The 15,836-nt window shown below is 39.3% G+C and overlaps 1 protein-coding gene across 5 annotated transcripts in view; it reads right to left on the bottom strand.

Moving 5' to 3' along the window:
• The window catches only part of DSCAM (DS cell adhesion molecule), a 614,601-nt gene that overhangs the window by 96,930 nt on the left and 501,835 nt on the right, over nt 1–15,836 (bottom strand). For 3 of the 5 annotated variants that reach the window (XR_010594753.1, XR_010594752.1, XM_005304452.5), the window contains exons 17-19: nt 12,872–13,112; nt 11,030–11,176; nt 8,614–8,769 (exon numbers count right to left, since the gene is read on the bottom strand). Coding sequence is in view for 1 of the 5 variants with exons in the window: in XM_005304452.5 (XP_005304509.1) it covers nt 8,614–8,769; nt 11,030–11,176; nt 12,872–13,112 (544 nt within the window). In the remaining 4 variants the exon portion in view is untranslated. The remainder of the gene's footprint in view (nt 1–8,613; nt 8,770–11,029; nt 11,177–12,871; nt 13,113–15,836) is intronic. The other 2 variants (XR_010594754.1, XR_006176627.2) reach the window with 1 other exon arrangement.

Consider the following 15,836-nt stretch of genomic DNA (forward strand, 5'->3'; position numbering starts at 1 on the left):
ATATTTTAATTATAGATACACCTGTAACATAAAAATTAAAACAAGATTTTCAACACTATCAAAAAGAAATGTTTTGATAGTATCAAAACAAACCATTTTGATGGTTCCAAATACATTTTTTTCTGAATTTTTGAATGGGAAATTTCAGCTTGTTCGGATTCTGAATTTCTTTTTAATGTTGTAATTTCCTGTGGAATGAAAATTTCGTTTGCTGATCTGGTCTTTTCAGTATCATAAAAAAATTGCTACTAAATACACACCATCTTAGGCCCTGGTTCTGAAATTAATAGGCACCACATAGATGGTAAGGTCTGCTCGCAAGAAGAAGCTAGCGAGATTGGGGCCTATGTTAGTTTCATAGTTAGTTTAGATTGCAGCTAAAGTTAGTTTCATAGTTAAATGCCTCAGCCTTTGAAATGCATTTAAGGAAAACTTCAGTTTCTACATGTGCATAGATAAATCAGCTTTGTCGTACGCTGCCACTCAACTGGATCTAATATTTTTCTAAACAGTTTAAGAAAGCTGATTGGTAAGTACTACTAACTACAATTTTGCCTAAGATGCAGCCATTCAAAATACTACGGAAGCTTCCTGTAATCCAGCATTTTCTATTTATACTGTATTGAGGATGTTACTAAAGGTCCAAATGAGGAGCTCATCATTATATTCACATAAAACCCCCCCACCCTCCCACCAATCCTTGCTCTGAAAGGCTAATTCATTTAGTAGATTCTATCCAATCCACAGTAAATATTGATGTTTGACGGCATTCAGCTCAATATTTATATCCAGCTTATTAGAAATGCTATTTGTTACTGCTGCTGAAGAATGAAACCTGGCTCTCCTGGGTAATTACTTAGCCCAGTGGGAGATTCCTTTATGGTTAGTAATGTCTCCTGAAAATCACTGCAACTAGATAAGCGAGTTTAAAATAATTTATTGCCAAATTAGTGTTTGATCCATGGGGAGAGGTTCTGACGGGAGTGGCTCTTATCTGTCAACTGCTGAAGGATTAATTCAAAATTGATCTAGAGTTTTCCAGACACATGAAAAGGTTTACTTTTCACTGGATTCCTATATTTTCTCCTAGAAGGTGTAGATATTGACAAACTTTAATTGCTAATAATTTTTCATTTTAGATATTCATTCAGAAAACCCTGAAGGATATTGCTGTGACATGTAAATCCAAGTTTGTTTTTATCTTCTCCCTCTAGATATATATACAAACATACATACACACATATCCAGCTTCTGCATTCAGAAAAACTACATGAGGCTGTGAAAGTGTTCTATCCTGGAGCATAGAGTGGGTTTATATAATAAAATAACTGCAATGCTTATTAAATGTGATCCCTGAATATTCTGAAGAACCTATATTTGGTGGTGATATGTGCTGCTGACCTTATTATTGAGAGACATGCTCACAATCCTACACTGGTAGCCACTGTCACCCATTGTCACTCTTTTCTATGGAACTAATAGTACAGCTGGGCAGGAAATGTTAGAGTTTTTCCTGATACAGTTTTTCAGATTTTGAATGTTTTTCTGTCCCAAAACCGAATGAAAAATTGAAATCACAAAAAATGTTGAGAGTTGATAATCTAGAAAAAATACAGACAAAAATACAATCAAAACATTTCATTTTGAAAATGTCAGAACAAGACTGACAATCCCAATTCTTTTTTTTTTTCAAAAATTTGTAGACAGAGAGATTGAAACCAACCCCTTCTCATTAAAAGTTTAGATTTCAAGTAACTGATATTTTCCCATGAAAAAGTATTTTGTTGGAAAATTCCTGACTGACTGTACCTAATAGCTTCTGGTTATAATAGGACAGATAATCCCACATGTTCTCTCAAAATTGGCTAATGGCTATAGTGATTTTAAGAGGGTGAATTCAAAGGTGATCTTTTGTTTTCAGCCTGAGATTTCCATCATTCTCACAAGCTCTTTGAGTCCTCTAATTCCTAACAATGACAAGCTAGACATGGCATGTACTATGGACCGCTTTTCAGTGACTGCCAGGGGTGAGACACAATAAAGGTGAGTTGGGAGGAAAGAAAGACCCAACACCAAAACACTAAACACCACTTAAAGCTGTCCTTGTGATCAGACATTGGACCCCAAGCTTGTTCCCTGGACAATAGGAGCTTAAAAACAGCATAGAGATAGCATGTTTCATGACATGCAGGAAAGGGAGCACTTTGTGTTGTCCCTGTGGCTGCATGAAAGTGTGTTGAAAGGTGGGAGAGGACAATTATACTGAGAGGACTAGGATGGGGAATAGAATTTACTGATGGTGGAGCATGGGGATCTAGAGTGGCTGTGGCTCCAGGAGCTCTCTCACAACAGGTGTGTAGCTGACTATTTTTCTTCACAGTACCAGACACCCAGGAGGCAAAAGTGCCATGAGTGGTACATTTGAAGGCTCTATCACTCCTGTGAGACCAAAGCTTTGCTCTGTACACAGGATTTCGACTCTGCAATATACAGAGCCAAGCCACTAACCATTATGTCTGGCACCCAACTTTTTTGGGTGGAAAAAAAGGCATTGCTGCCTAAACTTATATTCCCGCTAGACAATATGAGCAGAATGTTTTAAAATAAAAAAGAGTGAATTTGAAAAGCAAGACAGAAAGACACATGTATCCTTCTGGATCATCAGAGTCCCAAAAGCTGCATATGGCAGCTATGCAATAATACAAAGTCAGGCATAGCAGATTAAGGCTGCCACAAGGCCAAATTGGGCTGTATGTACCCGCATCTAAGTATCCCTTTTTAACAGAGCCTTGTGTGAGTTAATAGCCCAGATTCTCAGCTTGTGCAAATTGGCGTAGTTCCATTGAAATCAATGGAGCGGTGTTGATTTACACTAGCTGAGGGTCTGGCTCAATGGGTCTATCTAATAAAGAATAGAGATTCATTGTTTTAATTAAGGTTTTATAATGTATCATTTCCAATAAAGAAATATGAAGGAAATAATTCAATCCCCATGCCATCAAATATAGCTTGTGAAATGCAGTTTAAACCCAAGGAGGGAGAGAATTAGAAAATCTATTTTAATTTTTAATGATCAGTAAAATAAATCCACGGGTGACGAAGACACTTGGCTTATGAGTGGCTCCATTGAGAGTGAAAAGGGTAGGGTAAGATGCAATGAATTCTTAAAATAGGAAGTTTCTGCTCCACTTCTCATGGTGCCACTAGGATCTCTGAGAGGAACAATTACTTTCTCCGAAGGCTCCTGGGGAGAAAAGCTATGCAAAAACATTAATGATGCCACCTTCAAAGGAAGCCTCACTTCATATTCTCAGCTGGAACCTCTCTCATTTCCTAAGCTCAACAGCAACTATGTCTGACCTCTGGTGTCTAAAATGAGTATTGATTATTACAAGAAATCCAAATGCAAACTCATTTTCTCTAGCCTGATTTCCTTATCACTTGGGTTACTGTTTACATTTGCTACTTGGGAAGAAAATATTTTGTCAATTTCAGGGCTGCTAAAGATATTCTGGATTTATGGACATGTATATCGGAGCTGGGAACCCATATTTAAGTGATGAATGGCCACAATGTGCCTTTATCAATAATAATGGGACATACCAGGCCCTTGATTTAAGGAAAACTTCTTACTGATGTAAAAACAAGAAACAAAAACAAAAACGACATGATATAACCCAATAATAATAATAATAAAGAACTAGGAGGCTTAATGGTAAGGTAAAGACACTCAGGAATAAGTTTATTATTGAAGAGTGGGATACTCTGTCCTCAATTTAAGTAGAGTTGAGCGACCACAAGTAGAAGATATGAGCTCTCCAGATCTGAACTCTCCCGAAGATGTCATATATTTACCACCAGAGTTTGTTGAAAGAGCAGCCAGCAGCATCATTCAGCGGCTAACTTCCTCAAAGTTCAGGGGTGTTTGGCTTCAGGGCTTCGGTTTGGACCATTTCTAATTTTAACCCTCTCACTATCCTAGCAAAGATCTGTACCAGAATTAAAATAACTGCAGTGAAGCTGGTGTAAGATATGTATATAGATAATGTCACTATTTCATATCTACATATCTTAAATAGGGTTACCATACGTCCGTTTTCTCCCGGACATGTCCGGCTTTTCGGCAATCAAACCCCCGTCCGGGGGGAATTGCCAAAAAGCCGAACATGTCCAGTAAAATGCCGGCCGGGCACTTCCCTTCCCGCGGCTGCTCTGCTCCTCCCCTGACTCTTCGGCTCTGTTTAAGAGCCGGGCTGCCCGAGCGCTACCAGCTTCGGGCAGCCCCCATGCCTCCGGACCCTGTGCCGCCGGAGCCCAGGAAGGGAAGTGCCTGGCTGGGGGCGCAGGGTCCGGAGGCAAGGGGGCTGCCCGAAGCCCGAGCGCTACCGGCTTCACGGTTTGCTGGGCAGCCTCCAGACCCTGCGCCCCCCACTGGGCGCTTCCCCTCCCGGGCTCCAGCTGCGCTGGGGAAGCGCCGGCCGGGGGCGCAGGATCTGGGGGCTGCCCGGCAAACCGTGAAGCCGGTAGCACTCGGGCAGCCCTTTCCGCGTGGCTGGGAGTGGGAGGGAGGAGGGGCGGAGTTAGGGCGGGGTTGGGTGGGGGAAGGGACGGAGTCGGGGCGGGGCTGGGGTTGGGAAATGGGCGGGGCCAGGACCCCGTGGAGGGTCCTCTTTTTTTATTTGTTAAGTATGGTAACCCTATCTGAAATGAGATTCTCTGTTGAAGAATTAAACAGTAGGGCCATTGAGCTGACTCTTGCAATATCTGAAAAGGTTGGGCTTACTGATTTAGGGACAGGTACTGCTTAACACCTCTGTGGTTTTTCAGGGAGGAGGAGGGTTAAAGGAGCCCCCTCTTGAACCAGGCACAATCATTGCCTCTGTGCTTTTCAGAATGCGGAGACTGCTCACTCTATGCATCCCAGGGAGCAAGACATCCAAAAGGAGTCAGGGAGAAGGAAGAGACATGACCCTGGCCCTCCATCATAAGACTGGCCAGCACACATTTGGTAGTATGCTCTACTCTCCCTGAAGGGACATAGCAGCAGGTGCTCTCCTTCTGTACTCTGAGGTGCTCTGAGAGGAATTCTGCCTCCCTGAGACAGAATTCTTCCTGCGCTCCCCTGGAGCAGCGTGTCCCACTCTTGACATGGGGGCTGAGCCCTCAGTGTTAGGTCACTGGAATGGAATATTTACTCAAGCATTGCCACATTGGCTCTCCTCCACCACGGGAAGGAGAGTGGTAGACGTGGTATATCTTGACTTTAGTAAAGCTTTTGATACTGTCTCACATGACCTTCTCATAAACAAACCAGGGAAATGCAAACTAGATGGAGATACTATAAGGTAGATGCAAAACTGATTGGAAAACTGTTCCCAGATATGCTGAAAGGGCATACTGAGTGGGGTCCCGCAGGGATCAGTTCTGATCTGGTTCTGTTCAATACCTTAATCAATGATTTAGATATTGGCATAGAGAGTACACTTATAAAGTTTGTAGATGATACCAAGCTGGGAGGGATTACAAGTGCTTTGGAGGATAGGATTAAAATTCAAAATGATCTGGACAAACTGGAGAAATAGGATGGAATTCAATAAGGACAAATGCAAAGTACCGCATTTAGGGAGGAACAATTAGTTGCACACATACAAAATGGGAAATGACTGCCTAGGAAGGAGTATTGCAGAAAGAGATCTGGGGGTCATAGTGGACCACAAGCTAAACATGAGTCAACAGTGTAACACTGTTGCAAAAAAAAACAACAACAAAAAAAAACCGAACGTTGTTCTAGGATGTATTAGCAGGAGTGTTGTAAGCAAGACACAAGATGTAATTCTTCCGCTCTAATCCGCACTGATTAGGCCTCAACTGGAGTATTGTGTCCAGTTCTGGGTGCCATATTTCAGGAAAGATGTGGATAAATGGGAGAAAGTCCAGAGAAGAGCAACAAAAATGATTAAAGGTCTAGAAAACATGACCTATGAGGGAAGATTGAAAAAATCGGGTTTGTTTAGTCTGGGAAAGAGAAGCCTGAGAGGGAACATGATAACAGTTTTCAAGTACATAAAAAGGTTGTTACAAGGAGGAGGGAGAAAAATTGTTTTTCTTAACCTCTGAGGAGAGGACAAGAAGCAATGGGTTAAAATTGCAGCAAGGGAGGTTTAGGTTGGACATTAGGAAAATCTTCCTAACTGTCAGGGTGGTTAAGCACTGGAATAAATTGCCTAGGGAGATTGTGGAATCTCCATCATTGCAGATTTTTAAGAGCAGGTTAGACAAACACCTGTCAGGAAGGGTCTAGATAATACTTAGTCCTGCCATGAGTGTAGGGGACTGGACTAGATGACCTCTTGAGGTCTCGTCCAGTCCTATGATTCTACGTGCTCTGATGGTCCAAACATATAGACTTACAAAATGATTTGAAAGGATTTCACTGTCTTTTGGGGTGTGGCTAAGACATACAGCGTGGGAAGCAGCATCTCAAGGCAGGTTCAGACAGAGAAATTGCTGCTGATGAACTAAAGGAGTTTCCGGTGTTGTAGCTGTGTTGGTCCTAGAATATCAGAGAGACAAGGGGGCTGAAGTAATGTCTCTCACGAAAACAAGTTGGTCCAATAAAAGATAAGCTCTTGAAAAATAAAAGATAAAGGTAAAAAATTATTCCCTCACCCACCTTGTCTCTCTAAAGGAGTTAAAACATAGCTGCTTTTACTGAGCTCTGGAAGTAGAACTACATTTATGAATCATAAGACATGCTCCTGCTTTTGCGGTTAATCCATTTTTGTTCAAAGTAATAAAAGGAACTATGTAAATATTGAAAATAAAAACAAGTCTGGGAACAAATACCTTAGTAAAGCTGAGTGAATAATGGAAAGAAATATACATTAAGGGTATGTGTCATTGGGTGGCTCTGCTTGGAGTGCCCTGTAGCAGCAGGCTGTGACAGAACAGGCATGACTGCCTCAGTTTACCTTCTCAGGCAGCCCAAAACCTCCATGACAGTCTCTTGCCTAATAATGTCTTTCCTTGGGACCAGTTTATTACAAAAACATAGTTCAAATAGCCCATAACAACAGTCTCCAAACAGTCCATTTATCACCCAAGTGCAGATAGTCCCTTAAAACCCCAAGACATCTAGTTCCTCAACATCTCACATATCAAACTCCAGTGTCTGCCATCACTCCTGGGCTCTTCTTCAGTTCACTTCCGTCCTTTAACCAGGTCAGCTACCCCAGACTTCCGTCTGGGATATAATCCACTCTTCCCAGCAGGAACACCCTTCCCCCAGCCACTCTGATGGAGGGCACCACTGCTCCTCCTGTTCAGTTAACTTTTCATATCCCACACAGGCCAGCAGATAGGCCTTTCCATTGCTCACCTGACTCCCGCTCTCCACCACAGAGGTGTCAGCAAATAAGCCCTACACTGCTCCCTTACCTTCAGCCCGCAGCTTTGGCTCTCTGGCTTAGAAGTCAGCAGGCAACACCCTCTCTAGCCTCCAGCCCTAGCTCACTGGTTTAAGAAGACCAGCCTGCAAACCCAACTTGCCGCTCTCCTGCTTTCAGCCTTCCCCCACAAATCCCCTACAGCTTCCTCCAAGCACCTCCAATCTTTTGGTCCCTGACAGCTCTCACCTGCCCTTTCCCTCAATTACTCCTCCAGGCAACTCCCATTTTATATGGGCCAGGTGCCCTCTTAAGACTCAGTTAGGAGGCAGCTGCTGAGTCACAGGTACATAGCCTCTTCCTCCTTAAAGGCCTAGTGCCACCCTGCAATAGCCTGATCCTCATTTGCTGTGAGGCCCCTTGACACCACTCTGTCAGCGTAAAGTGACATTAAAATGGGGGTACATTTCAGAACCAACACCTTAATACTTGGTTTGAGTAACTTAATGGAATTCTTCAATGAATGAAAGTCAGTAAAATTGGACACTCCCTCCCTTACGCACTTCTGTAAATCCCCTGCCCATATCAATTTTACTAATATTTATGCATTATCTATAAATTGGATGAATAATAAAGAGAAAAACTATTGACTAATTTATTTGAAAAAATATCACAAATGTCACTGAAGAAATTATTGAACTAATAGTACTCAGTCAGCTCTGTGCCTCACACTCCTATCTCTGCCAAAACATCCTTGACCTTTTGAGAACAGATTTTCAAAGGTATTTAGGTGCTCAAAGATGCAGCTAGGTGCCTAGTGGGATTTTCAAAAGTGCTTAGCAGGTTAGGCTCCTATCTTCTATTGATTTAGAAAGTCTATCTCAAGGATAATTCAAAAACAAGAACACGTCAAAGTTGTTAAATAAACTATTGTTACATTTAAAAAAAATACTAACATGCTTAAAATTAATCACATTCTTAGATGCTTTCCTGAACTGGGACCTTAATCCTTAACCTGGCCATAAAAGGAATGAATAAATAGAAATGCCCAATTTTTTTTAAACTGTGCACACAGCACTGAATGTGTGCTCACAACTCAAGAGCTATGCATGCAAATCCCAATTTTTGCATGCACGCTGGGTGTTGTACACAGATTGCTTTGAAAATCTGGGCCAAATCAAGCAGTGTCATATGTCAGGCTGGCTATGGAGCAGTTCTTAGTTCTTACCATCCTCTTTAGTGCGGGTGAAAATTTGTTCACTCCTGACTCCATCTCCAGCTCGTGTGAATGCCAACACCTGGATGCTGTAGTTGGTATATTTTTCCAGCCCATCAAGCTCTAGTGAGGGCTGTGTAGTAGTGACATTTTTAATCTCTCCCAGCTCTAGGGAACAAAAAGTGAAACAAGTTATTGGCAATGCTATTCTTCTTTTAATCACACGTGTCTGTATTGGTTTGAAAATAAAAGGGGAATCTCCTGATTAAAGAATATGCACTCATGAAAGAGAATATTTTGTGATTATTAAACAGATACCTTAAATGCTCACACTGATCATTATTATAAAATAGAGCAGATAGGAAAAAATGACAACATTTGAAATTTTTGTCAGTTCCTTTTCACATGATTAACAGCAAACTTGTTTTTAACTTTATAATTTATTTAGCTTTTTTTAATTGAAATTAAGCAAAAATATCACAACCACTGTCAAAAGGGTTATTGAAATTTTGCATTTACTGAGAAACAGCTTTTTGGTAAATAAAATATTTCTATAATGGTACTGACAATACTTACAATTTAAAAATTGATAATAATGATGCAACATTTTCCCCTCAAAATAAAAACATTAGAAAAAGTCAACAATTTCTACAACAGTTTTCATGTCTGAAAAAAAGCCATTTTGTGTAAAGTTAAATAAACAACACTTTTTGTTTGAAAAAATTTGCCCAGCTCTACTGTAAAGCGCACTATGGTCAGAAGCATTAGTTAACGATCGATTTAAATGTGGTAAAACCAAATTCACTTGCACGGAGAGATGGGGCTCATCAGATAAACCTGAATGTATTAAGCTGGAAAACACAATTCATGTGCAAAAATACTTTAAAAGAACAACTAGAGCAGAAAATATATCTAACAAGATAAGGACATTCAAAGATAAATTTCAGGTCCAATAGCTGTGTTTTGCGGGGTATAGTAGGCTATACTGTAATGTAGCTTTTCAGCAGTGTAGGGCCTAATCCAAAGCCTACTGAAGTCAATGAAAAAAAATTACCTTGTCTTGAATCAGGACTGCACATTTTCTCATCTTTATTTTTCATTCCCCAGTGAGTAGTCACTGTACCTCAAAAGATTTCTTCCTTTAGCATTACCACCAGTAATAGTGAGCCTCCGGGTTACATTCTGCCCTCATTTACACCTGTGCAACCTCATGTTTGAACAGGTGTAACTAGCAGAGGATAGAACTTGGCAAGACAATTGGAATTTAATTACGGTAACTACTCTATTGATGGATACACACACCAGAATATAATCCAGCTCATTCTGCCAGAGCTGAGACAGCTCTGCATTGCTAGCAAGAGTTAAAAAAAGGAAAAGAAAAGAGTTAAAATGTATTGTTCACTAAAGTCCACAAAAAGGAAACAAATATTGAGGTGATATCATCATAAATTGCAGAATGTGATAAATGCATGCACACTTGATCACCTCCCTTAGGATCTATGTTAACATTCTAAACATCTGAGCACTTCAAATACATGTGGGGGGGGGGGGGGAAGCTGCCCCAAACCTGTTTCCTTCCTTCACCCTAATTGTGGAGGCAAAAGCACATTGTCAGCATAACTAAAAAAATATATACTGGGAGCAGATCTATTGAGGACGATGGTGTTATGTTTACAGTGTCACTACTTATTGTACACACACACTTTACTATGTAATTTTTGTTTCAAATCACATGGAGATGAAAAGTGCTACTGTCAGATAAACTGCAACTTGTTTATTTACCAAAATGGTTGAAATACTTCAAGCCATTTACTAATTACAAAACAGAAATCCCCTACATTGTGGGCTTCAAAAGCCAATCACTGAAGATAAGTCCATAATACAAAATGATTTCAGAGGCAATTCTGTTGACCTTAAGAAAAAGAAATGCCAGGTAGGTTTCTTTTTCCCCCTCTGAAAACAAGAAACCTTTGAGTATTTCAAAAAATATATTTTTAAAAACGTTTGTGGAATTTAAACAAGGATTCCTGTGTTTAATTTTGTTCTTCCTGGATGAATAATCAGATATCAGGTATTTTAATAATGCTGCTAAAACTAGCACAGTAATCTTTAAAGGAAAGGCAGTAGCTTCATCTCTGAGGGGGTAAAGAGGAACTGATGATACTCCCACACTTGCCAAAATTCTCTTTTGAACATGTGTGTGTTCATAAATAGTTTTGTAACAACCTGTCAACTACTCAAAGCTCTGTACAAAATGATCCAGACAGAGATGTATGATGCTCTGTGTAAAATGATGATGAAAGAAAATTTAAAGTTTTCTGGTATGCTTTTCATACCGGAGGACAAAATGATATTAACTGCCATGAATTTCCTGTTATCCTGTCATTGCTATTGGCACACACCTGATGGGCTGGTTAAAGCTGCTTACCTCCATCCAAGAGATTAGCCCAGTAAATAACTCTGAATCCCTGTAGAATCCCATTCAGGGCTTCTTTGGGAAGTGTAGACCAGGAAATGGAGATAGTTTCTGGTGATGTAGCAGTGGCTTGGACATTCCCTGGAGGGCAACTGGGCACTGGAATGAGATATTCACCAATTTTAGCTCTAGATAACTTCTGTGGACAAGTAAAACTGTACTTTTAAGAGATTATAGTCACCAATGTGAAACTGAATGCACATATACATTTTCTTCATAATTCATTGGAGACACAAATTAAATAATAATCATACCCACTTCTTGGAAGAGTCCCTTTCTACTACATTTTCAATTTTCATCACTTAAGCAAAATCCATTATTTTAACCTGAGTTTCTACTTTGCTATTGATGGAACTGCTTGGTTACTACTACATTTGTTTTTGAAAGTACAGATCACTTCCCAGAAATGTCTTTGGAAACTCACTGACTTGCCCTTCATTAGGATTTTCCCTCGCTACTAAAAGGAAAATAAATTCTAGAGCTGATTAAAATATACAGAAAAATTGATTTTTTGAATATCTTTGAGATTTTTCTAAATCAAAATGTACAGCTTTTTGAAAAAAATTCACAAAAATTTAGAACGTTTTCAAACTTTCAATCAAAATTTATATTTAGTAATTTCTGTTTCAAATGCAATGCTTGTTAATCTATCATTTTGCCTTCTTGATTTATCTTATCCCCAATTCCCATAATGCCCTCACAGTGATGTTACAAAAATATTGCCAAGAAAGAACCCACATGTGCCAGATATAGCAGAAAAACTTTACACCTGTGACAGTAGTAAAAACATGCATGTTTCAGTGAATTGTCTTCCATCATGCTGCACTCTGTCTAGTTTTAACAGGATCTGCAGTAAATGTAAAACACCAGTGTTCTCTGAAGCATATGCCTCAAACACTGTAACACTCAAGAATGTACAAATGTGTTACTCTGTTTAACATACATAAAGTCAGATTCTCAGTTGGTGTAAGATGGCATTGACTTTAGTGGATTTATGCCAATTTAAATTGCTGAAAATCTGGCTTTTGATATCTTCCTTGGTTGCTTGTGTTAGAATTTACTTTTATACTGTTTTAAAGTATTAAAGACCTCTCTATAGCATATGGAATAACTCTTTTTTTCCACTAGAGGACTCTCTATCATTATTTGAGAAGTGCTCTTCTGTGTGATTTAAGAAAAATAATTCTGAATTGCTTTTCTCAGTGGACAGCCTGAAATATACAAAAAGTGCCAGTGACTTTTCTTTTATTAGTTTGGACATTCTTGGAAAAACTCATGTCTCATTTTAGGCTGGCAAATTATGTTACTGCATAAATATCGCTCTGGGTTTCACAGCAGACTTATCTGAAAAAAATAGTTACTTCAGTTTTAGTATTTTTACTTTATGAGATATCAAACCACACTATGATCCTGTGTTGAGAGTATGAAACTGGCAACTCAGTCAATATCAAAACAAGGGTGTTTCTAAGAAAGGCTATGTTCTCAATCAAGTTCTCTCACAACTGCAGATGTTATTAAATCAGAACAGTCATATTTCTTAAACTGAACTATATTGCATAGCTAGCAATTTGAAATTTGTACACAACACGCAGGCTGATTTGTTCCCTCCCACCTGTCTATAATATAACTATCATTTCCCAATGTAACCATTCTCTTATCCACTATATAATGAACACCAATCAAGCAGTAGATACAATTAGGTCAACATATCCATCAGTGAGAATAAAAGGCCTGATAAAGAAATCAAAAAATGTGTGCAATGGTATATATGATATTTGCTTGCCTAGGACCTACCATCCTCTAGGGTAGTGGTGATGATTTCCTGAGAAGAAGGTCCTATTCCAGCCCGGTTACATGCCTGTACTACCATGCCATACTGGGTGAATTTTTTCAGGTTATCCAGGGTATAAACTTCACTATCTCCAGTGGTGTCAATACTGATGATGTTGAACTGGAAATTGCCCCCTGCACTGTACTCCCGGTAGCCTATCTGGTATCCACGAATAATTCCATTTTGCAAGTGCTTCTTTGGAGCCTGAACAGGATAGGAAATATTATATGTTAAGAATATATGTGGAAATGCAAATAAATTCTGTCCCTTAAGCACTTTGAACTGCACAGAAAGTCAACATTTTCTTTAAATGAACACCACTCTATTTTTAGGTCATAAATTGAGGGAGTCACTGTTCATAAGGCAACCACTCTTTACTATGCTAAACAAATTTCAAGCCAAGTTGTTTATTACCCAGGATATAATCACCAATGAGTTAAAAAGAATTCCAGACTGTTATTTTACTAAAATAGCTAATGGTGAAATATTTTTGAAGCCTAATTCAGATTTGGAAGTTTTGTCTGGATAAATCAAGATGTTGAGGCAGCCACGTCTGTTGTGGGCACATAGATGACCTCTGAAGGCAGTAGTGAATCAGAATGTAGGAATTTCTACACTGAATGGCTATTGAAACAAGTGTTTGGTATCCAATGTTAAAAAATGTGCCCAGTAAATGTATTGTACACTATAGTTCTGAGTCACCATACAAGATTCCTGCACTCTGACTGACAGATCTTTCCATTTCAGTAGACTGTAGCATAAAATATAGTAGAAAATAAAATAAGCATTGTTAACTTGGTGAGAAAGTCTATTAGTAACAGAAATGTTTGTTATGTTTCCACTTACGTAGATGCTGAAATTTGTTGAACTACTCTTTATTTCATTTTGTAAAAATGTTCCCATCTAATGCTCTGGGTGCATATACAATTATTGTAAAAATTATAACTACCACTTAGGGTCCATGTACAAAAACTAACACACACACACACAGATCCCATCAGACTACCCAGATAAGCTCTCCCACTACCATCAGCACACCATACTGAAGTCTATAATCAGATTTCCTAGAGTAACAGGATTTTATTTTCAGATGCCTTGTTTATTTTCTGCTGTATTTGGTTTCCAAAAAAGGAGACAAAGCTTCAGGCAGGAATCTTTTCTTAGGACAAGAATATACTTCAATTCCCCCAGTAACAACACATTTTCTAAGAGAGTGGTTGCCTCCTCTTTTACTGTTTCAATGTGGACCTTTAGCTAATAAGAAGTAGTAAAGACAAATATACATAGCCTAATCACTAAGCCCTCACACGCCAAATCCTCACTGATTTCAGCAGAAGTATGCAAAAGAGTTGCAGAATCAGGGCCTAAGTTCATCCATGAGACCTCAGGTGGGAGTAGAACCATGCTTTCTGATATATAATAGACCAGTTATCTTTCTTGGTTTCCTGAATAACTCTGTCCTGTTGGGTGACTGAAGACATTTCTTTAAAAAGTCACATCTTATAAAAAATGCATTAGCTGCCAGTGTGGCATCATAGTCTCAATACGTTTACAGTTTCTTGCTCTTTAAATGACTGTAAAACTTCATATTTTACCATGGGGCGGGGTAAGCTGGTTGGAATTTAAAAAATCTGGATATCTTCATGGGAATGCAGAACGTTTGTCCCAGTTAAGAAGGAAATATCACAGTTATATTTTAGTGGTTAAGTAGGTAAGTAAAAGGCAAGTAGTTTTCTTGATGGAAGCACTCTGCACTCTGTTTCATAACCACTGCATAAAATGTGGACCATCTTTGTGAATGGACAGTGTAGTTTTGTTGTTTGAGTAAAAAAACCATCCAAAAACAAAAACAAAACAAAAAATCCACCAGAGCATAGACAGCAGAATTATTAGAATACTCAGTTAACTGGTCATTCATTCACTTTCTTGCTTATACGTCCTTTTCTTATAATTTGTTGAAAATTTTCTGTCAAAACTGTTTTTAGATGGAAAACTATTTTTTTTGTGAAAACAGTCTCAATGGAAAAGTTTGATTTTTTTTTTTGTTCAAAAGCTGAATATCTGAAAACCAAAACGCTAAAAGAGGGTGCAGATGTGGCAGTAGAGGCAGGGGCTTAGATGCCCTGAGTATGATCCTATTTGAAATGCTGGACACACACAAGGAGTGGCTAGACTTGCCTGCTGCTCCTGCCACCACTGCTACAGTCTATTTTCAGTGTGCTGGCTTGATTAGAGCTAGCTTGGGTCTGTCTCCTCAAGCTAGAATTTATACCTACAGGTTGAAGTGCAGACATACCCGATTAGCTATTCTGAGACAGGTGTCTTTTTCTGACCAGAAACTCCACCCTGTACTTCAGAAAGTTTTGCTGAAAATGATATATACCTCTACCCCGATATAATGCGACCCGATAGAACACAAATTCGGATATAAAGCGGTAAAGCAGTGCTCTGGGGGGCGGGGCTGCACACTCCGGTGGATCAAAGCAAGTTCGATATAATGCGGTTTCACCTATAATGCGGTAAGATTTTTTGGCTCCTGAGGACAGCGTTATATCGAGGTAGAGGTGTATTGCTGCACCAAGTTTCAGCTGGGACAAATCAGCATTTTCTGACCAAAAAATTCCTGACCAGCTTGTGCCTAAATATGGATTTTTGAGCCTTACTCTATGTGAGCAGGTTTGAAAATGTTAGCTGCAATGTTTTACTGTTGTACTTTTTATATAGCAAGAACCAGGGATCACCCAATAAAATTACTTGACAGCATGTTTAAAAACAGACATAAGGAAGTGCTTCTCACAACATACAGTCAACCTGTGGAAATCGTTGCCCGGGGATGATATGAAGGGCAAATGTATAACTGGGTTAAAAAAAGAACTAGATAAGTTAATGGAGGACAGGTCCATGAATGGGTATTAGCCAAGATGATCA

This window comes from Chrysemys picta, chromosome 1, assembly GCF_011386835.1.
Source record: "Chrysemys picta bellii isolate R12L10 chromosome 1, ASM1138683v2, whole genome shotgun sequence".
Classification (NCBI taxonomy): Eukaryota; Metazoa; Chordata; order Testudines; family Emydidae; genus Chrysemys; species Chrysemys picta.